The following is a 23,903-nucleotide window of genomic DNA, read 5'->3' as shown; positions in this document are numbered from 1 at the left end:
TATATTAATGTCATGTATGATTAAGACCCTGGGTTCTGTATATGTGCCGGCTCTCAGCTCTGTTGCTGCCCATGAATCTCTGATATGTCAGGGGTTTACCTGGTGCAGGCAGGTACGTGTCTTATGAGCCCGTGGTTGACACATACCTATGGCATTCAAGAGCATGGCTGTTAGCGAAAGAACCATTCTTGGGCTGTAGTCCCTGGAATGTCAGTGCTGGTCTCTGGCTTCTAGTTGGAACTCCCAGCTGCCTGGTAAGAAGCCCGGACCTATATCGGCATTGGTATGGCTTTCATTGTAAGTATGTCTGCCTGGGCTGGAGGGAGGCACATCTGCCACCACCCCCACTGTTCTGGAGGTGAGGATGTTGGCCGGGACACCGTTCTCTTTGTCCTCTTTGACCTGACAACCACACCATTGCAACAGGCCTGGGCACGGTGGCGTGTTAGGACTGCCGTACTGACTTCCAGTAGGCTCTGAGAAGTCTGGTTGGTCTTCCCTTAAAGAAATAACAATTCATCTAAGCAGAGATCCAGGGGCCATCCATATGATTGGTTGCTCCCCCCAAAAGTCTTCAAAAACTGTCCAGAAATTTTGATGCTTCCCATACCATTTTTTTTTTTTTAGTTGTTATTTTCAGGAGAGTGTGCTCTTGGGAATTTAATGATTGCATTAATTACATGCTTGATTGCTTAATTATGATCATTGGCTTATTTATTAAGCAAATATTGAATGAGCAACAATGCAAGAAAAATGCTGAGTACCGGGACACCTGGGGTGGCTCAGTTGGTTGAGCAGCTGCCTTCAGCTCAGGTCATGATCCCAGCGTCCTGAGATCGAGTCCCACATTGGGCTCCCTACTTGGCGGGGAGGCTGCTTCTCTGTCTGCCTGTGCTCACTCTCGATCCTCTCTCTCTGACAAATAAATAAATAAAATCTTAAAAAAAAAAAAATGCCGAGTACCTGCTGTCAGCCAGGTAATGATCTGGTGCTAGAGCGCCACCAGCTAGAGGAAGAGGCGGGCCCTTCTCTTATGTGACCTACGGGTTGGTGTCAGGAAGAGCAGACGGTAAACAAATGTACAAACAAGTAAACACACGAGCAGAAATCAAGATGAGTACTACAAACAGAAAAGGCTAGCCTGGAAGAGCCAGGAGTGGACTAACTTGACTGCAGGCTGCCAAGGAGATGACTGACTTTGCAGCATCATTTTGACTGAATGGGACCACGGTCCACACGGTGATGCCTTGATTCATTCTTGTGCCTTTGCCAGCCTTCTGAAAACAAACACCTTTTGCTAAAGAACTTGTGTCCTCCTGTCTCATGGTTGACTCATAGACCGTGCTCTGCTCTGGGTCATGGGCTTGCCGACTCTGTTTGTGGTTGGACGACGGTGTTTCCTGTTACTGCTCATGTTTAACATCAAGTGTTACAGACACAGACACTGAGTTTCTCAGTGGGGGGAGCTTAATGAGAGACTGTCATCTTATCACATATTGTTTTATTCTTTTCCCCTGCATTGTTTTTCACCGGGACCGGCTGTCTTGTTTGGAGAGTTACTATGGCCCTGGGAATCTCAGGTAGAATTATCAGGAGAGACATGTGTTTTCCATTAGAGCTTGGTGAGTGCTGTGCTGAGGGTGTGTCTCTTGTTTAATTAGAGAAAGTTGTTAGGGTTGTTTCTACCACTGTGTACTGCCCACGTGTGCACACCAAGGGGCCGGAGAATGGGCAAGTCTGCAAAGGGAGCACCTTCTAGGTCACCCGTGTGAGTTTTTAAACGGAGTGTGTTAGGAGAAATGGCCCCTCGAACCCCACCCATCCCGGTTCCTCTTGCTCTTCCTATTCTATAGTTCCCTTTTGGTAAAGAGTGAAAAGCATTAAAAACAAAGAGACATACCCAAAAGCTCGCTTTTAACCAGTTGGGGGTGGTTCAGTTCATTATTGCTCTTTGGTTCATTATGGTGGCATTTGGGCTCTCAAAGTGGGCTTGGCATGGCCGTCTGTGATGTCCACTTACTTTACTCACCTGCTGTGTTGTACTGATTGATTCTTTCCACATTAAGAAGCTATGGAAAGGTTCGCTGTGTTAGTTGTCTTCTCTTATGGGGGTGCCCTAATGATGATGTATTACGTTCTTACAATAGGCTAGTAGGGTCTGATCAAGATTCATTTGCCTCAAAAGGGATTGGTTGGAACCAGGGAGGCAGAGCCCGGCAGGGCTTCCTGTGAGGCCTGGGAGGAGAGGGGACGAGGGACGTGCTGGAGCACGAGGCTAACTTACAGAGCAGAACCAAGGCAGGTGGGGGCCACAGGGAGGCATGGGGTTGAAGTCCCACTGTTTGCGCCCTTGAGTTTTTGGAGTCAAGGAGATGGAGAAATAAAAGGACCAATTGCACCTGTGGTAATGTCATCAGTCGTAGAACTGCAGAGTGCCTCGATTCCTTCTGGGACTGTGGACAGGCTCAGGTACGTTGGGGTGGGTCCTTGAATGGAATGTGGACATGAGCTGATGAGTGGTTGACCATAACTGAATGGACATTTGGTTTTTCTTAAAAAAGGTTATGTATGTATGTATGTATATATGTAACCTTTATACCCAACATGGGGTTCAAGCTCATGACCCCAAGATCAAGAGTCCTATGTTCTTCCATCTGAGCCAGCCAGACACCGCTGAATGGGAATTTAAAAAGCAGGAGCTGAAATGATGATTGTTCTTTCATCTCTGCTTTCTGGAACCTTCTGGAGCTTTAGATCAGTTGATTAAAGTGAGATACCAAGGGGCTTTACAAGTAGCTTGTAAAATAGAATTTGTGAACAGGAGTCAGTAAGACCCAGTTCCTTCACTTATGGGCTGCATGGTTTTGCACACATTACTCCAGCCTCCTCTACTTATGAATACATAGCCGTGTGTCTTACTTCATCGGGTTGTTGAAAAACATAAAACGATATGCAGAGGTGAAAATAGCCAGCACGGATAGGTTCCCGTTACGTATCAGTTCATTTCTTAGGTGCGCCCAGAAAGGTTCACTGAATTCGTTAGTGTGTGTCCCACTCACTTAAGAGCTATTCTTAGAAGCATCTTCGGCACCTACGTGCCCTATACCTATACCCAGCATCTGCATTTATTTTTCTAAGGAGGAGGAAGCCCCAGACTTCAGTGTGAGATTTGGATCAGTATGCAGACAGCCTCTATGTTTAGAGTTTGTGGATTCCGGAGTGTTTGAATGGGAAACACCTCCAGAGATCTTCCCTTCTTTCCTTTTAACCCTCCGGTGCTACACTGCAGGGCATAACTTTGGTCGGATCTCTCTTTTCTTCTTCTAGCTCCTTCCCGTGGCTGAATCTGGTAGTTAGTATGTAGCTTGCTGGTAACTCAGCTGGAGTGGGCGGCACAGACTGACTCACCCACCGTGCTTCTGGGGTAGGTGCAAGGCAAGATGCCTTGGCGGGTATTATACACTAGGTGGAGCTAAAGAGCCCATTGCACATCCCCTCCTTCCCCTACACCCCGCCCCCCACCCCCACCCTAGGGATGCTCCTCGTTTGATTTGCTCATGGCTTTTTTCATAATCCCAAAGCCAGAGGAGAGCAGGCCTGATTTCACTTTGCCTTGACCTCACATGAATTTGGTTCCTCGCCAGCCGTGCCTTTGGCTTCTCCCATTCCCTGGGCTCAAGAACACAAACTCCCTGCTGCTCCACGCCACTGCCCTCGTGTTTCATCAGCAGGCCTTGCTGACCGGAGCACATTCCTTGAATTCGTGGGATTATCACCGCCCTTTTCTACTAGAGGCAGCCTAGCTCCCTCCTCCACTGCCTGTGCTCCTCTGATGGCCGTGAACCAACATTTCCCTGCCTATGGGTGCCTTCCAGAATGTCTCATCTCCCCGTAGAAAGTCTCTCATGTCTTTTTTTTTTCCCTTCATTTTTCTCTCTAGCTTCTAATTCACTTTTTTGGCCATCACAACTAAAGAAATACTTCTCTAGGAGAAAAGGCTTCTGAGTTTTATTTAGTCTTTGATTTGTCATTGATAGAGTCATTATTTCACTTCATGATTACTCTCTTTCTTTCCAAATTATTTAAAACTATATATTTTATTGACTTTGAAGAAACATATCTCCCTCTCCCCAGCATACACGCATGTTTAAACTGATCTGAAGTTGAGATGTATTTTCATCTGACCATTCTGAGAACCATGATTATTTGCCAGCTTTTTCTTTTTCTCTTAATGATGCATACTTTAAGGTCCTAAAGCATCTTCAGACATTGTTTTTCCATGATCTGTATCAAAGGCCAGGAAAAATGAAAGCCAAGTTTTGTTGAGATTCAGAATCTTTGCAATATTAGGGAAGACGGTTACCAGCATTGCCTCACTCTGGAGAAGATGACAGAGTTATCTTCCAGCAAGATGGAATGATCTGGACTTTGAATAATGTTGGATAAATCATGCCTCATGAGGCCCTTCTTGGATGATTTGAGCTACAATAATATTGCATAAAGCCAACATACATAAAGGACTCTCTCTAGGCGAAGTCTATGGTTATATATATTTCAGTAACGAAAACAGAACTAGCCTTTTGGATCTCTAGCTCAAAAGAGTTTTGAAGCAAATATTACTACAGATTAATTCCCACCTTGTAACCTTGGAGAGTTCCAGTGCTTTTGTCCCTAGATTTCCTTTCCTCGAAGACAAAAAATTTGCATTTTTGCTGTCGACATCATTCCTAAGACAAAATGGGTTATGCTGTGCCTGGAAGCGAGGGTTAGAGTTTCACATGAGGGACACACTGAACATTATCCTTTTTGTTCATAACCAGAGAAGTGTTTTTTAGAGGCTTATTTGTTTTAGAGAGGAGAGGGCAGAGGGCAAGGGAGAGAGAATCTCCAGCGAGCTCCCCACTGAGCCCAGAGCCCCGGGTGGGGTTCAGTCTCGTGACCCCAGGTCAGTCCTGAGCTGAAACCGCGAGTCGGACACATAACCAGTCTCACCACCCAGGTGGCCCCAGAGCCAGGGAAGACTTGTGTTTGTTTTGTGAGTTTTCCTTTTATTTGCTTTATGACCAATTTAGCTCGTTGAGCCTTTTAATTTGGCCTTGAACACTCATCATGAAGAAATGGAAAATTCAGTTAGCTTTTCCTTGTCGAATGGATACACAACTAGTAAAACAAATTTTTTTTTTTAAGAGATTTGTAGTTAGCCATGGGTACTGCCCACAGAAGGTAGCTCTGATACTTTTGCCTCCTTTCCCATCACGCTGTCCACAGATTCCAGGGCCTGTCCTGCCCTCTACCAGCATGACCGCTGTGCTGGGATTTCCTCCCCTGCCGAGGCTGAGTGGGGTCCTGCGTGCGTGGGAGCTGCTTGTAGGCCATAAAGGGACGAGGGAAAGTGGTGTTCTGGAACGATCCATGCAGAAAGCTAAAATGATGAGCTTCCTGAGAGTCTCAGAGAGCACGACCGTCACCTGGCAAAGAGCAGTGAGTGTGCACTAACTGGACGGCAGTCCAAGCCCATCATTTGATAGGAAATATTCTATTTAAAAATTGCAGGCATAATTTAGAGATCCCACAGCCTCTTCAGCTTTTTTTTTTTTTTAACCAGTAGACCCTTACAGTCTTCTAGGCTTTCTCCAGATCTCTAGCTATTACCCTTCCACGATCCTTGATCTCCGAACATATGGACTGACTCTTATTTCTGAGCTGACCCAGATAGCCAAGTAGAGACCAGTCCTACGAGTAGAACTGGTAAACCACCCCAAGGCCAAGTGGGCTGTGGCAATAGGTTATTTGATAACCAGGTGAAAATTTAAAATAATGTTGCCAAATCAGAGAATAAAAGGCAGAAAGTATAGGAAAAATTAGAAAACAGTAAGAAAAATGCACGTAGCAAGAAAACAGCAAGGAAAAATAATGTAGGCAACCAAAAAATGAATCAGAGGTGATGCTGTGTGAGCCTGGCCGCCAGTCCCGCATGGGTGCCGACAGTCACTAGCTGAACGTGAGTCACAGGGCCGTATGGGCTTCTGTAAAGCTGTCATCACACTGAGGTGTAGGAATCGGGTACAGTTTGCTAAAGGAAAAATGCACTTTACCTTTCCACAACAGCTAAATCATATAATACGTCTTTATGAAACAAATGGGGTATGAGGCGCCTGGGTAGCTTAATTGGTTAAGCATCTGCCTTCGGCCAAGGTCATGGCCTGGGGTCCTAAGCCCACATCGGGTCCCTGCGTCTCCCTCTCCCCCTGCCTGCCACTCCCCTTGCTGGTGCCCCCTCTCTCTGTCAAATAAATAAATGAAATCTTTTAAAAAACCGAATGGGGAGGCGCCTGGGTGGCTCAGGGGTTAAAGCCTCTGCCTTCGGCTCAGGTCATGATCTCAGGGTCCTGGCATAGAGCCCCGCATCGGACTTCCTGCTCAGCAGGGAGCCTGCTCCTCCCCCCTTCTCTGCCTGCCTCTCTGCCTCCTTGTGATCTTTATCTGTCAAATAAATAAATAAAATCTTAAAAAAACAAAAAACAAAAAACCGAATGGGATTATTATCATATCAATACAATTGTATATATTTATAATATTCACATATATAAATTTATATTTATATTTTATAATATTTATAATTTATAATATATATATACACATACTACATATGTATACATATATAGTATGGAGTTGTCATTCGCAATGTTTACTTATGATAAGTCTATGTTTATTGTAGTTGTCATATATAATGTTTGCTTGCCTTGGTTTCCAAAATCCAGAATATCCCTTATCAGATAGAAATTATATCCAATGTCAGCTGAAAGAAATACCTGCATCAGGCATGATATTTTAATTTTAATAAGATTAGGGGTTTTTTTCCTGTTTATTAGATATAAAAAAGCCTATCCGTCTATAGAAAGATGTTTCTGATAGCCAGAGACTTAGAGATCAGTGGTGATTTCTCTATTCTGGGATCCACAGATGTCCTCACAGGTCCCGAGGCTAATTTGGAAAAGGCAAGTGTTGGTAGCCTTTTTTATTGAATTAAAATTATTTTAAGGAGAACAAAGCCTTTATTGGTCAGCTTTGGGGACCCCCCCCTCCAAGATATGGTTAAATGGGCGAGAGGCCCATACAGTCACACAGAGCGTGGTGTCAGAAGGCCCCACACGTGGGGAATGCTGCCTTGCAGTTCTGTATTCTTTGGTCTTTGAATGTGTATTTTGTAAGTGACGTCCAAACGGAGAGGGGAACAAGCGTTGGGGGTGTGCAGCTTCAGCCCGTGGTGAGGGTCCTCAGCATCCTCTGCTGCCACTTGTCGTCCACCCTGCCCAGCCTCTCCCCCTTCCCCACCTGCTCTGCAGAACTGCCCAGGGAAGTGGACAGGTTGTATCAGTAGGGCGAGGCTTGTGTTCCACTGAGACCATCTGCCCCTCATAGGGAGGCCCGAGCACAAGTGTGAGGAGGGTCCTCATCAGACATGCACTCCACAGCCTCAGGATAAGGTGGTCACTGCCCTTGCTCCAGCTGGGAATGCCACAGTCCATTCGGGGTGACCAGTCAGGGGCACTGCACCCACCCTAGATCCAGGTCCCAAATATGCCCTGGAGTGGAGGTTGAAATATCTTGGGGACCCAGTTTTCATGGATTGGGGTTACGGACTGGTGGGAAGGGGGTGTTGACTTCTCCATGCCCAGCCTTTTCACCTTGCACTGGACCTGGCAAATGATATACCCTCTGAGTAAGGGTGATGTATATCCTCAGACCTCCCACTTCAAAGTCTGGACTCTGTTACTCTGCTTCTCATGATTTCTTGGACATCCTGCATTTTGACCACAACCCGTCTCTTAATTCTTATCCCAGAACACTCAGAAATCCTCTGATCGCCCTGATCTACACCTTAAAACTCCACCACGGGAGATGTGGCGACCACGTGTGAATTCTGGGAATGGGCAGAGCAGTGGGGTCACCCTGGGGCTCGGATTGAGCTGTGCCCCGTGATACTCTTTGGCAGGTTCTCGTGGTCTTTAGTGCTGCAAGAGAACCATTTCATACCTCAAAGTAATTCTCAGCATCAGTCAAGCAGATCGACACTTACCAACACTTAGGCTTTAGGAATGCGTCAGGTTTCAGCAGCGTGTTTAAGAAAATCTATAATTATGTCTTTGTGGAAAAGATAGAGTAATGTGGACGACAATGTAGGAGCTGACTGTTCTTTCATATTCATAAAGTACTGATTGATAAATCTAGGTCCCTTGGGGAGCAGTCACTAACAGAGAGTGACAGGACACCACTCATTGGTATCTTGAATCAGTAGAGTGGATGAGGACCAGTGACCGGCAGGTAGCAGACATGTGTGAGCTCTGAAGCTGGACAAGAGAACAAATGGCATGGATGATGCCGTTACGGTCCGTAGGTTTGAATGAAAGGCTGTGTCAAACAAGAACAAGTCTAATAGGACATGCTTGGAGTCAGACGTTGCATCTGAAAAACAGAATCCATGGAGGTTTTAACTGCCTGTAAACCCAAAATAAGCTGGCATGCTGATGGACTTGTCCAAAACAAACAAACAAACAACAACAACAAAAAAAAAAAACAAAAAAGAGCTTGTTCCCAAAGAACTGAAAACTTGTGACCACAATAGCAGTTTAATCACAATTGCCAAAAGTAGGAAGCAACCAAGATGTCCTTCAGTAGGTGAATGAATCAACAGTGGTCCATCAAACAACAGAATATCATTCAGTAATAAAAAGAGATGAACTGGGGTGCGTGGGTGGCTCCCAGTGGGTTAAGTATCTGCCTTTGGCTCAGGTCATGATCGTGGGGTTCTGGGTACAAGCCCTTCGTGGAGCTCCCTGCTCAGTGTGGAGTCTGCTTTTCCCTCTCCCTCTGCCCCTTCCCCTGCTTGTGCTCGCTTGCTCGCTCTCTTTCTCTCAAATAAATACATAAAATCTTAAAAAAAAAAAAAAAAAAAGAAGAAAGGAAAGAAAATTTGTACCAAAGGACTCAGGATCCTGCCAAAACAAGCTCCCACCAGCCAAGACGGCACACTTGAGGGTCAGTAGGGATCACAATGCCATGTGCTGAAGTCTGTCAAATATGTTCATAATAAGACTGAAGAAAGGAAGGAAGAAAACCAACTTAGTTACCTTTAAAGGACACGAAGGCACTGCTCATTATCTTGACTGCTGGCAAATAGAGTCGAGTATTAATCCCGCCCCTCTCGTGACGTCCATCTCTCAGGGTACCAAACATCAACAGGGGAAGTTCCTCTTTATAGATCTTTAAAGATCTCCCCTCTGTTTAGCTCTGATCCAGCTAATACCTGAAGCAGGAATGAAGGGTGCTCATGCTTGTGTGTCTCCTGAGGAACAGAGAGTCAGGTAGTCCTCAGGGGCTGCTGATGTCACAGAAAGAGATGCCAGACACCCAGACGGTATGTGTCACCTAACAGAAATGCACGCCACCGCCTATCATGTACTTGGAACTTTGAACCTAAATCCGGCCAAGTCCCTAGATCTACCTACCGGTTTTTATAGTCTGCTCCAGGCACGGAGGAAAATGTTAAACTAAAGCACAGGATTCCATGACAGATTCTCAACCTCTGGAAAATTTTACTGAACAAATGAGTCTGTTTCTTCCACAAAGAACTTCAAGCAAGAGAGAGAGAGAGAGAGCAGGAGCCCTATAAATTCCAGGAAGCTCAAAACTCACAGCATCAACTTCAGTGTATGACTCCTTCCCATCTTGTTTTGGTCCACGTGTGTATGTGCACATGTGTGTAGAGAAGGTGACTGGGTAAATATGCAGCTGTTGGAATATCTGATGGTATTAAGGAATTAGAACAATTTTTTAAAGAAAGATAGTGTTTTTATTGCTAGGCTAAAAAGTTCTTATAGGGAAGATATGTGGCCATATTTGTAAATTTTAATTGCCAATAAATATTGCAATATTTTTAAAGGTTTTATTTATTTATTTGACAGATCACAAGTAGGCAGAGAAGCAGGCAGAGGAGGGGGGGGAAGCAGGCTCCCTGCTAAGCAGAGAACCTGATGCGGGACTTGATCCCAGGACACTGAGATCATGACCTGAGCCCAAGGCAGAGGCCTAACCCACTGAGCTACCCAGGTGCCCCTAAATATTGCAATATTGCAGTAATTATATGATATTTGCGATTTGCTTCAAGTAATCTTGGGCGCTGGGGATGGCAGGGAGTACTCTATGGGCATGTACAATGGGGCCATGGATGCAACATTGTTGCGACTTCTTTATTATACTTTGGTTTCTCTTGACCCGCTTGAAATTTACCAAAGTTAACACTTTCAAGAGATAACTGCAACAACCCAAGCTTTCCCAAATATTAGGCTATTCCTGGAAAATGAATAAATTAAACTCATGTGTTTCTAAGATTTTCATTTCAAATCACAAGTCTGTACAGCCACGTACTTTAAATTGGAACCATGAGATGAACCATCTTAAACAGTATAAATAATTAAAATACCAAATATGCATAGGTTTTTCTGGGTATGAATGATACTATTAGGAATTTGTTTCGCAGACAATTCTGTACTTCAGTCTTGGAGTCGAGAATGTTCACCGACCAGGGTGACAATCATGGGATTCCATACAGCTTCAGCATTCCTTCCCCAGAATTTGTTGGGATCGCCTTTGCACCTGACCGAGGATGTGTGTGTGTGTGTGTGTGTGTGTGTGTGTGTGTGTGTGTGTGTTGGTAAATGAAGTTTATTGGAACATAACCAAACCCATTCTTTTATCTTTAAAAAAATTTTTTTTTATTAACATATAATGAATTATTTGTTCCATGGGTACAGGTCTATGAATCATCAGGCTTACACATTTCACAGCACTCACCATAGCACATACCCTCCCGAGTGTCCATCACCCAACCACCCTATCGCCCCCTCCCCAGCAACCCTCAGTTTGTTTCCTGAGATTAAGAGTCTCTTATGGTTTGTCTCCCTCCCCAGTGCCATGTTGTTTCATTTTCCCCTCCCTGCCCCCCATAACCCCCTTCCCTTCCTCTCAAATTCCTCATATCAGGGAGATCATATGATAATTTTCTTTTTCTGACTGACTTATTTTGCTTAGCATAATACCCTCTAGTTCATCCACGTCACTCTGAATGGCAAGACGTCTTTTCTTTTGATGGCTGTATAGTATTCCATTGTGTGTGTGTGTGTGTGTGTGTATCACATCTTCTTTATCCATTCTTCTGTTGATGGACATCAACAGGCTCTTTCCATAGTTTAGTTTGGCTATTGTGGACATTGATGCTATAACCATTTGGGTGCACGGGCCCCTTTGGATCACTACATTTGTATCTTTAGGGTAAATACTCAGTAGTGTGATTTCTGGGTCATAGGGTAGCTCTGTTTTCAGCTGTTTTCCAGAGTGGTTGCACCAGCTTGCATTACCACCACTTTTATCTAATATGATGCTGCTTTCACATGGTGACAGTTGACAGTCGTGACAGACCATAGGACCGATGAAGCTGAAAAACTGTTCTATCTGGCCCTTTGGGGACATGTGCTGACTGGTTGCAAAGTTTTATTCTTTCTCTTTCACCTCAGTGTTTTTGGAGATAGATATACAAGTTTCCTTTCTTCCAGATGGTTTACAAATGATCAAAGCATCATTGATTAAACAGTCCAGTCTATATGATTGAGGATTCTTAATGACCAATGGACACTTAGCCAAAATGCCCCTGGACCCTTGCCCTGGACCCCTAACTTGAGTTGCTATGGCAGTCAATGCCCTCCAAGTAGAGTCTTCCAGCAGCCAGGGCTGAGGGTTAAAATCTTGCCATTTTTCTATTTGTAGAAGTTCATAACTTCCACTAAGAAAATAACTAATGACCTTCACTGCTTGGGTTGGTTTTGCATTTCTTTATTTTTTTAAAGACATTTAACTGGTTTCCTGGCTGCGTGGAGATCTTTAAACTTGAGAGAACTTTCCTAAGGCTTTGCCTGACTCTGCACAGCAGGTTATTCTAAAAACCATACTAACTGAACATCTATAGATATTTTCTGATGCAGTGAGTGGAACTGTGAATCACAACTCATTTATGAACCTTGAATCATCTTAGAATTAAAGTCGGCATTTAGAAATATAATAGAATTGACTGGAAAACATCAGAAGGCATTACAAATGATAAAGGTAATATTATTTGGGGGCGCCTGCTGGCTCAGTTGGTAAGAGTGTGCAACTCTTGACTGCAGGACTGTGAGTTCAAGCCCCACGTTGGGTATAGAGATTACTTTAAAAATCTTTAAAAAGGGATAAATTGAGGTGCTTGGGGTGGCACAGCTTGTTAAGCATTCAACTTTTGGTTTCAGCTCTGGTCATGATATTGGGATTGTGAGATCAAGCCGTGAATTGGATGCCATGTGGAACCCAGAGTCTGCTTGAGATTCTCTCTCCCCCTCTCCTTCTGCCCCTGCTCTTTCTGTGTCTGAAAAAAAAATGATAAATATTATTTTTGAAACTTTGGTTTCATTTGTATGCATTTGTATGCATGAATTTCTGACTGTGGGTCACCATCAAAAATTTTGAAAACTACCGGGTCAGTGTCAGTTGGGGAAAACTGAGCGAGCCTGGCACCCAAGGACAACAGCAAGCAGTGATCATAGCCTGATAGGAGGAGGTGAGCAAGAAGAAAACAAATACCACAAAACACCCTTGGTTAATACAAACCTATATGAGCTCAAAGAATAGAGCCAGTAGCAGTCCTGGAGCAGAAGACAAATTATTATTAATAAAAAGTGTACATGTTGACATTAGGGGTTTTCTGGTGTGTCTGCTCCTTTCCTCTGTGCTTCTTGTTCACTGTTTATTTCCTTTTGGTAGCTCAGTGCCTGGCCCAATGTAGACACTTTCCAAAGAAATATTTATTGAATGTAAATACTAAAAATTAGACTACCTGTTTCAGAGGATCTGGGGGGAGGAACGTGGAGTCTGGGAATTTGCATTTTAACAAGCTTTCCAGGCAGCAGCCTGTGGCTGTGGCACACCAGGATTGAAGAAACATGGGCTTATTCTACCTGCATTTTCCTGACCCAGGTCACACACCGCTAATATTAGAACCAGAGCTGGACCTGGCTTACCACCAGCGTCTCCCATGGACCACTTCTCACCAAACATATCACACAACCTTCTAATAGATCCTGACCTCCCTGCTTCCTCACTGCCCACCTCGTCCTCTCAGTTGCCTTCTGGCGTTTTTCTTAATCACCCGTCATTCCATTTTCCTACCCTATACCTGTGGCTTTCTCTCTATTGCTGGTGACATTGAGACCAAACGCCCTAGCATATCATTCGTGGCCTGCCACAGTGTGCTCCTGGCCTGTCCCCTCCATACCTTCTCTCTCTGCCAGTCTCCCAAATCTCTCCTTGACCCACCTGACCTCCTCCTGCTGGGGCACCCCAGAGCGCTCTGCGTGCCCCAGGCACACCTTCCCCTTCTCTGACACTGATCTTCTGTACATGTTGTATTCTCCACCTGGAACAGCCTCTGTTTTCCTCCGAATTACATCCATCCTGCCAGGCCAAGTTCAAGGGCCACGTCCATAAAATCTTCCCCCATTAGTGAGTGAATGATTCCCCCTTCTTTTGCTTCTCTTTGTTCTTTGCTCATGTTTTATTAGAGAACCTAAGACTCATTGTCTTGGATTTTGTTAGCTTGGCAGGTGTTCCTCTCTGATGAGGAAATAAGTTCCTGGAAATCAGGATTCTTTGTAGTATGTGTTTTTCTCTATAAAGCTTACAGTGCCTTGCAGCTAGTTTTAAATGACAAACATGTTAAGTCAGTGTTTCTGTGATTATATCAAAATTAATATTAATGGGCAGTTTGACCAATTAACCTGTATAGAACAGGCTTCACCTCTGCATGAAGCCTCAGAGCTTGTGACTGAGTAGCTGTTCCGTTTCTTTATTGGCCCAATTATAAAAATGTGCTGCCATGTTTGTGTGCTGTTCTTGATAAAGAATTCTTTGTTTCCCTCTGGGGCCAGATAGACCAATAGTGATTTTAAGGAAGAGGCAAGCACCTTGAATCCTTAATTGCTGCTTTTGAGAGCCTGGAGGAAAAGGGTAGTCCTTAAATAAACGAATGTGGCATAAAGCAGAGCAGAGAGGACGGCCAGTGTGGGGCATCTGCAGTAGCTTCTCCGCATGTCGGAAAACCCTGCGGCTCTGCCTTTCTGGGGCCTCATGATTCGGTTGCAAGTCAGTTCCGTCCTCCGTCTGCTAGCAGAGTGATGGCTGGGCCACACCCCGCGGAGCAAATCCTCTGCCCAAATTAGAGGTTAGAGCAGAAAGCCTAACACAAAAGCCGATGTGGCTCAAGCACTTTTTGTTTTGCTGACTTAGATGCCCGTGAGATCACTTTGATGTGGTCTCATTGGAGTGATTCTGAAAACTGAAATTGGGATTGTTGTTTCTATGGTGAAACTACACCTAATTGTTTTTTTTTTCTTCTTCTTCCTCATTTGAGAGAGGGTGTGTGAAGGAGAATGGGAGAGTCATTGTAGGGGCAGGGGAGACGCAGCCTCCCCGCCGTGTGGGGAGCCTGACCAGGAGGGAGAGTGGTAGTGGTAGCAAGTGTGAGGGGAGGTGGGGGGGCATTGGGTGGCCAGATGTGCAGGGATGATCCCAGGAGCCTGGCATCAGGACCCCAGCCGAAGGCAGATGCAAAACTGACTGAGCCACCCAGGCACCCCTGAAGTAAACCTAATTTTTAAAAAAAGATAAAAATCCTCCAGTTGAACTAATAATTTGTCTGTTTTTGCTGTTATAGGTTCCTTGCACTGACGCCATGGAGAGTGTATCACCTGATTTCTGTCATGATTCTTGGGCGTGTTATTATGCAAATAATAAAGGATATGGTTTTGTCTAGAGCTAGAGGTAAGAAAACTGAGAATTCATTTTTACAGGCTGTAATTTTCTGGACCCTGAGTGTCTGATCTTTGTGTAGGCATGTTAACCAGGTAGTTTTAAAAGGGAACAAAGTAACAGGTTATGTAGGCACTGACTTTGATATTATTGTTTATTGAATATTCATTTATTTGGTAAATATTTATTGCTTATTAATTACTTACCTGATGTTGTCCCTAGTCATGGCTACTGCTCCTGGGCAAAAAGGCTTGTGTGTGCTAGTTTCTCTGGCTCTAAGCGCTCCTTAAATATCATTTTGATATGTGAGTATCATATCTGGCGGCAGCGAGGCTAACGGTGAAATCTTTATTACAACCCACACGACGAAACTTGGACCACTGGAAGATGGAGCATTTATGTATAAACTTTCTCTGCCTCAATGAAGAAAGAACAATTCAGGGCTTACTAGTTGGGGCTCAGCCAGTAGAGGTATGAATCTTGATCTCAGGGTCATGAGTTCAAGCCCAATGTTGGGGGTAGAGATGACTTAAAAACAAAAACCAAAGAACAAGTAATAGTTATGTACATTTTAACAAATGAGTTCACAGTGATGAAAAATGAACTAATGTTCAACATTGTTTAGAAGTGAGAAATTGAATAACTTTTGAAATTTGCTTCAGGTGTTTTCTGAGTAATTTGTATTAGAAATCAGAGTCAAGCTTTTCTGCACTTGGAGAGGCCTCTTCTACCAACGTCTGAGTCCGTTTTCATGGATGAGCAAAATGGCCTCCTTGGAATATTTGAGCCTTACGAACCTAAATGTGATAAGATAGATTCGATCAAAAATAGGGAAGAGGAGGAGGTTACAGTGAGACATTTGATTTCATTAAGTGTAACCTCCACACGGCCCACAGGGGTCTTCCCCAAGTTCTTGCCCTGGCAGGGATCCCGGGGCCTGTCCCGCGGGAGGTACCTTGTTCTCCCTAAGGCCAACCCTGAGGCCACAGACAGAAGCTGTGACTGACTTACCACCCTCATGTTCTACAGCGAGCTTGAGCTCTGGTTTATCTTTTAAGTCTTTCCAGTTCTTAGAGCAAACCATGTGCAAACAATTTTTAAGAAAGATGGTTTTACATTGCTGCGTCTCAAGGTTTGAAAGAAATTTCTTCATTCCAGTGATTTGGGAAGGTGACCAAAAAACTTGTTAATTTGAAGAATTGATGTGGGGAAGCCAATCTCCTGAAAGGGGGCAGCACGAAACGGGAGGTTTGGTTAGGAGACCTCCCACCGCGGCGCTTGTGTGCAGTGACTGCTTCTCATGAGTCTCTCGATGACGATCGTGCTCTTGGACGCGCTGTTCCCTCTGTCCCCTCCCCTGCCCCACCATTTTCTGTTTCAGAGAACGGTCACCCAGCTCCCTAACTTTTATTTTTAAGATCTATTTATTTGAGAGAAAGAGAGTCAGAGAGCAAATGCAAGTGGGTTGTGAGGGAGGCAGAGGGAGAGGGAAAATCCTCAAGTAGCCTCCCCACTGAGTGGGGATCCCAATGCGGGGCTCAATCCCAGAACCCTGAGATCATGACTTGAGCCAAAATCAAGAGTCAGATGCTTAACGGACTGAGCCACCCCAGCGCCCCACCCACTCCCTTACTCTTAACTCTCTCGGGCACCCGCCCTGCGATTTTCTGTTCACCCCAGATATAGTAAGGCTGCCTGGAGGGGGAGCCTCTCATGCCGTGGGGTTTTGCCCGGAGCCAGTCCAATCCCTGCGTGGCGATGCCCTGGTTCCATCCTAATGGATAGAGGAGAGCCCATTGTTCTCCACTAGACTTCATAATGTCTTCCTCCTCCGGGGCCTTCCTCAGGGGAATCCGAGAAGAAAAGGATGGCTTAAAAATTCTGCCAGCAGCCGTTGCCGATGAGCCTCTTTGTGGTGCCCGGGCTGCATCAAACTGGGTCCCCTCCGGGCGCACATTGCCAGGAGCAGGCAAGCATGGAAGGTGAGGACAGAGCTGGAAAACTCCAGGACAGAGCTGGAAAAACTTGCAGTTGCTCTGTTCTCGCTCCTGGCCGCTCACGCAGAGTTCGTTCTCAGCCTTGCCTCGTTGGCTTGATGTTCTTGGGAACATGGGATGTCCACGTTCCTAAAGGGCAGGACCCCTCTGCTTACAAAAGTTCAGTCCTTTACCGGACTAAGGCGGGAGAGTTAGGAGAACACAAGCCTGAAGGGTCTAGCCTGGAGCTCATTCACGCCACTTCCCAGCCGCAGAGGGCACCTGTCGTGGCTGTGTCAATGTCCTGGGGCTACAGTAACAAATCCTCATCAGCGTGTGGCTCGGAACAACGGAAGTCTCGTTTCTCGCTCTTCTGGAGGCCCGTCGTGCAGAATCAGTAGCGTGGGGCCAAAACCAAGCCGCTGGCAGGGCTGCGTCCCTTCCTGAGGCTCTGGGGAAGCTTTCCTTGCCTCTCCCAGCCTCGGGTGGTCACAGCCCGTCAGTCCACTCCCTGCCGCGGCGCTCACAGCCCCCTCCTCTCCCGTCCTCACCACACCTGCCTCCGCCTCCCTCTTGCAGGGACACTTGTGATCGCATTTGGGGCCCACCTGCACGACCCAGGACAGTCACCTCATCTCCTGATCCTTGACTCAATGCCACATGTACCTCCCTTTTCCCATAGAAAATAGGATTTTGCAGGGTTCCGGGCAGAAAGGCCCACAGTCAGTCAGTCACCTTATCCCGTGAAGTGGCAGAGACCGACACCCCACAACCACACAGTTGTGTGAGGGTCTCCCTAGAGCAAGGAACAGAAGCAGCTCGGGCGCTGTGACTGTCCGTGTGGTTCAGCGCTGGTGCAGAGCCTGAACAACGGGGGTGATGCAGGTTTGCGCACTCCTCGGGCATTCTGTGCGGGGCGCCTTTCTGTGGCAGTCCACCTCAGTGCAGAGCTTCTGGTGCCTTCTGGACCCACCCCCGGCCTCCCTGGCCCAGGGAGTGCTCGTGCCCCATCCTGCAGGGCCGTCCTGTGGCCCGGGCCGAGCTTTCCGTCAGGGTTTTAACGGGGTGGCCTTGCTCTGAGGACAGCATTGCTCCTGCCCCAAGAGACCAGGAGAACCGGGACTTGGGGCTGTGCTTTCCGAGCGCCCCCCAGCCTGGGGCCGAATGGACAGGGGGTTCCCAGGCCCCCTTCGGTGGAGTCGTTGCAGGCAAAGGCCCATTTGAGCCCCGCACGGAGCTGGCCAGAGCCCCGCCGTGCAGACTCCCAGGACCCCGAGATCACAACCTGAGCCGAAGGCAGGCACTTCACCGACCGAGCCCCCGAGGCGCCCCCCGCATCATTATCTTTAATGCCATCTTAGATGCTCCCTAGGACATAGGTGAGCCCAAGAGTGGCGATCCTTTCAGGTGCATTAGTCTTTGTGGAACCTACCAGAAGCAGCGTGAGCGGCCTCCAGCTGCGGTGGCTTCCTGGTGCCTGCCTTGAGGGCTCGCTTCCTCTTCCTTCACGCCCTGGGGAACTTCTCTGCAGCCCTAGGCTGGTCCTCAATCGCCTCCCCGTTCTCTCTCATTACAGAAGAGCAGAACTTCCACCCCTGGCTGCCTTTAATATCCTATTCCAGCACCACCCTGTGCGGCGGGAGGAGGGCTCAGCGGGTCCCCACGCGGCCACCTGTGGAGCGTTTCCCCCTCTGTCTCTTCATCCCCTCCTCCCGGGAAACCCGCACTGCCCGGTTAAGCCTTGTCCTGCCAGCCCCTTGCTCCCCGGGAGCCGGCTCGCAGCTTTCAGTGCAAATGCTGTCCGGCTCAGCCTCTTCCCCCTGCGCTGCCCCCCAGTCCCGCACGGCCTCAGCCTGCTCTGTGCTCTGTGACTGCGGTGCTCCTGTCCTTGCCGTTGTCAATGTCCTTGTCCCCTTAGCCAGCAACCATACCCCTTTTCCTCACTTTTAATGACAGACGGAACCAGCAAACATCCCACAGTGTTATCTGCTTTCTCACTCTTGGAGCCAGTGTTAGCTGAGAAATGCCCTATGAGGGGTGGGTTGTTCATGCTTGGCTTTATCCCACTCCCCAACGTCAGCTCGAGCCCTCACGGGAGTTCAGAATTCCTTGGATTCTTTTGAATTGATTAGTGCTTTGTTTGACATGTCATCTAACCCCAAATATATACCATCTAACCCCAAAAGCTTATAGGGATCATAAAAAAATCAGACTTTTTAAAAGGTGTGGTAGAGGAACAGGATTCTAATATGGTGACTGTAACTGAGCGACAGATTCACCCCCGGGCTTACCGGCAGCCAAGGCAAAAAGGGAAGCTAGACCAACTGAATAATTCTTCTAATAGTCTGATGAAAGAATGCAAACAATTTTGAGAAACACTTTTTTTTTTTCCCCCCTGGGATCAACTTTAGGAATTTATTGCATAGATCTTTGATAGGGGATGCTGCAGAACAAAACGGATACCATCGTTGGCATTCATTTCGTGGGAAAATGCGGAAACCACCTCGAGGCCATTTCTAAAACTGCACCTCATTAAGGCAGGTAGCAGGGCGATGAAAAAAGCAAGCCAGTCAAGAAAGCAGATGCTTTATCTAAGTATACATTTTTTCTCTTGATTTCATTTGAGCCTAGATATAAGCTCAAAATCCCTAAAGAATGAATAGATAAAAATCTCCTTTCTCAAGTAGCAGCTGCCTTAGTTCTTTTGTCTGTACTGTTTTAAAGCCCACCTGAAATGCTGCCTTGGTTATTGGTACTTCCCCGAGCAGCCTGATTTTCTCTCTTCCCTGAACTCTCATGGTTTGGGCTTGTGCCCCAGTTCACAAGGACTTGAGAGTTTGCCAGGACTGCCCTACTGAACAGTCGAGTCCCCGAAGCAGGACCAGGGGTGATGTAGGGCCCTGTCTCTCATAGCACCTGTCTGAGTGTTTTGCATGTAACAGGATCTCAAATATTCATGAACTAATCACTGCATTATCTGTAGTGCCAAAGTGTCCACTGGACGGTCTGATAATTCCTAGCGTTTAAATAGCTCTGCATTTTTTTTTTTTTTTTTTTTTTTTTTTAGATTTTATTTATTTGAGAGAGAGAGTGTGTGTGTGTGCACAAACACACACTGGGGGAGAGGCAGAAGGAAAGGGAAAGGACCCATGCGGGGCTCGATCCCAGGACCCTGGGATCATGACCTGAGATGAGGGCAGGCATTTAACCCACTGAGCCACCCAGGAGCCCCTAAGCATTTCATGTTAAATAGCTCGGAATATTTCTAAGTTGAGAAATGCCTCAAGAGAAAAACGCCTCCGTTAATGTCTTGCTTTTGGCCTGTCCTTGTTACAGGTGCCCAGTTGTGGAGAAGCCTCAGCGAAAGGTAAGGAACTTGGTTGTTTGTTTGGTTGGTTTTGTTTTGTTTTCCAATGTTATCACCTAAGAGTAAGGTAGGTGACTGAGCTTCCAAGATGTCCAATGGATTCAAATCCATCAATTAGTTCTCTCCTTTAAAACTGACATTATGTTTTAGAACAGTTGAGATTTTCAGAAAAATCGAGAAGAGAGGACAGAATTTCCATATACAAGGACTACAATCCTTACCTTCTCTTCACGTAGTAATGTTACATTACCACCATACGTCATTGTCCTTAATGAGCCCATAATCAATATTTTCTTATTAGCTAAAATCCACGCTATGTACAGATTTCCCTAGTTTTCGCTGGATGTCCTTTTTTGGTTCTAGGATCCCCATCCAGGATTCCACAGTGCATTTCATAGACATACCTTCTCGGGCTCCTCAGAGTTTTCTTATTTTTGTTGACCTTGACAGTTTGGAGGAGTACTAGTCAGATATACTGTAGGGTGTCCCTTTATGAGAATCCGGTGTGCGGTTATGGGTTTGGGTAGAGTGCGTTGTCATCAAGGGTACTTCCCATCGATGCGATTTATCACTTATGGTGTTCACCTTGACCACCGGGCCAGAGTAATGTTTGTCAGGTTTCACCAAGTTGGTTATTTTAAGCAGGGGAATCTGCTTGGCAAATCAAATTAAGACCAGAAGGCTGTGGATAAGTACAGGATCAGAAAAGTTAAAAATAGAGCTACCCTATGACCCAACGGTTGCACTACTGGGTATTTACCCCAAAGATACAGATGTGGTGAAAAGAAGGGCCATGTGCACCCCAATGTTCATAGCCGCAGTGGCCACAATCACCAGACCGTGGAGGGAGCTGAGATGCCCTTCAACAGACCAATGGATAAAGAAGATCTGGTCCATATATACAATGGAATATTATGCCTCCATCAGAAAGGACGAATACCCAACTTTTGTATCAACAGGAATGGGACTGGAGGAGATTATGCTGAGTGAAATAAGTCCAACAGGGAAAGACAAATAGCATATAGTTTCACTTCTATGTGGAGCATAAGGAATAGCATGGAGGACTTTAGGAGAAGGGAGGGGAAAATGAAGAGGGGGATCAGAATGGGAAATGAACCATGGGAGACTGTGGATTCCGGGAATCAAACTGGGGGTTTCAGAGGGAGCGGGGTGGGGGGACGGATGAGCCCGGTGGTGGGTATTAAGGAGGGCACGGATTACATGGAGCACTGGGTGTTATATGCTAACAGTGGGTTATGGAACACAATATCAATAACTAATGATGTACTGTATGGTGACTGATGTAACATAATAATAATAATAATAAAAGAACAGAATCGGAGAGAATGATTTGAAATTGGCTAACGATGATGCCCGTGTGGCACGTAGGCCCCTCTAGGCACAAACCACCCCTGGCTGGCCTGGCTGGCAGTATGGGGCTTGGGTTCATGTCCTGCCCACCGCAGACACACCAGATCTCCTTCAGTGTGCGTCTAAGCTTCCTGGGCAAGTGAAGAAATTGAGCTTGCTCCTTAATTTTGGTTAGAGGGATGATACAATCCAGGGATCTAGTATAATTTCAAGGGAATTTTAAAAGGCACTTTGTGATTTACTGGTACTTATTTTGGCTGGTGAAGGTAGCCTGCTTTTTCCAGAGCCCTTGCTGTCCAAGCCCTTCTAACACAAGTTGCCTGTATAGAAGCTATTTGAGTGTTTGATAATCATTTGGAAAAAATAAAATAGTGAGCAGGACCTAGCAGCTCACTTTGCCAACCCTGGGTTTGGTCAGGGAGTGAGTAGCTCTGTATAATAAGGCTTTTTTAAGATGTATAATATTTCACCACTTTGGTAAAGTGCTCATGTGCCTCTGGAGAAGGCATTATAAAGGAAATAACCTTTTTTATTTTTCTTTAAGACGTATTTATCTCCGTGAGAGAGAGGGGCAAAGAGCGAGCACAAGACGGGGTGGGGGAGGGGCAGAAGGAGAGGGAGAGAAAAACTCAAGCAGACTCCCACTGAGCGAGGAGCCTAGTGCGGGGTTCAGTTTCACAACCCTAAGATTATGACCTGAGCCCAAACCAAGAGTCGGTTACATAACCAACTGCGCCACACAGGTGCCCTGGAAATAACCTGTCATTTTAAGGGAGGGTCTCATTCACTTCACAATTACCTAGATATGTATTCAGGTTCATCCTGGTCCCTGTCCCATAGCTGATGGTCTCGCCAAGTTCATTTCACTCTTGGCCTCAGTTCTTCTCATCTGCTGAGGAGGTGAGAGAGAGAATCATTTTAAATATTCCCTCCAGCCCTCTAAAGTCTGTAATGCAATTCAAGGTATTAGTGTGTTTGAGATATTGTGATTCATAATAAGAATATAGATGTGGCCTTTGTCCCCAAGTTTCAGAGTCACTAAAACTTTTGCAGTTTCCTAATTGTTGTGAGAAAGGAGTCTTTTTTATGTTAACGAGGTGGCCTTTCTACTGCACAAAGGACGGGGGTTGGCTGTCAGGGGAACCCACCTTGTGGTTGGAGGGTTGGAACTTTCAGTCCTGCTCCCGTTCTCTTGGGAAGGGAGAGGGGCTGGAGGTGAATCAATCACCAATGGCCAATAATTTAATCGATCGTTCCTGTGGAATGAAGCCTCCATAAAAACCCAAAAGGACAGAGTTTGGAGAGCTTCCAGGTGGGTAGACACGCAATCTGTGTGGGAGCAGCACGCTGAGGGAGGGCATAGAAACTCCCCACTGTGTCCCTTTACCATGCCCTATGCTTCTCTTCTTGCTGGATGTTTCTGAGTTAGCTCTTTTGTAACAGACCTGTAATCTAGTAAGTACAATGTTTGAGTTCTGGGAGCTGCTGGAGCCAATGAATGGAACACAAGGGAGGAGATTATTGGAACCTCCGATCCATAGCAGGTTGGTCAGAAGCACGGCTGACAGCTGAGTTGCACTTGGCATCTGAAGTGGGGGAGGGGACAGTCTTGTGTGCCAGAAACTTAACCTGGGGCCTCTGACACTACCTTCGTCCAGGCAGATAATGTCAAAATCAAGTTGAGTTGTAGAATGCTCAGCTGGTGACCTAGAAGAGCTAGGTGGTGTAGAGAAAGTCCCCCTCCTGCCCACCGCCGCCCCACACCGCCCCACCCCGCCCCATGTCGGAATTGGGATCAGAATTTCTAACTAGTGATTAGCCGTGGGATCAAAGAATCATTCCCATTTCTTTCCTTTAATTGTCTTGTTACATTTTTGTTTGACCAGTGACTCTTTAAAAGGTATTTAATCTGCAGTAGAAAGGATACTTTTTGGTATTCTCTCACTGCTTTTTTTTTCCCCCAGATTTAAAAAAAAAAATTCTAGCTAGTTAACATTTAGTGTGATATTGGTTTCAGGAGTAGAATGTAGTGATTTTTCACTTGCGTATAAGTGCTCATCAAAACCAGTGCCCTAGAGACCCATCACCCATCTAGCCCATCCCCCACCCACCTCCCTTAACTCCATAGTTAGGAGTCTCTTATGGTTTGCCTCCCTTTTTCTTTTTTTTTAATCCCCCTTCCCATGTTCATCTATTTTGTTCCTTAAATCCCACATTTGCATGAAATCAGGATACCTGTCTTTCTCTGATTGCCTTATTTCACTTAACATAATCCTCTCTGGCTCCATTCATGTCAC

The 23,903-nt window shown here is 46.0% G+C and overlaps 1 protein-coding gene across 1 annotated transcript in view; it reads left to right on the top strand.

The window, feature by feature from the left end:
* Positions 1 to 23,903, top strand: part of RETREG1 (reticulophagy regulator 1) — a 127,372-nt gene that overhangs the window by 17,747 nt on the left and 85,722 nt on the right. Inside the window, exons 2-3 of the mRNA XM_059416930.1 lie at positions 14,798 to 14,904; positions 20,205 to 20,235. Of these exons, the coding sequence (XP_059272913.1) occupies positions 14,798 to 14,904; positions 20,205 to 20,235 (138 nt within the window). The remainder of the gene's footprint in view (positions 1 to 14,797; positions 14,905 to 20,204; positions 20,236 to 23,903) is intronic.

This window comes from Mustela nigripes, chromosome 12 (assembly GCF_022355385.1).
Source record: "Mustela nigripes isolate SB6536 chromosome 12, MUSNIG.SB6536, whole genome shotgun sequence".
Classification (NCBI taxonomy): domain Eukaryota; kingdom Metazoa; phylum Chordata; class Mammalia; order Carnivora; family Mustelidae; genus Mustela; species Mustela nigripes.
This window is presented reverse-complemented; position numbering and strand designations above follow the sequence as displayed.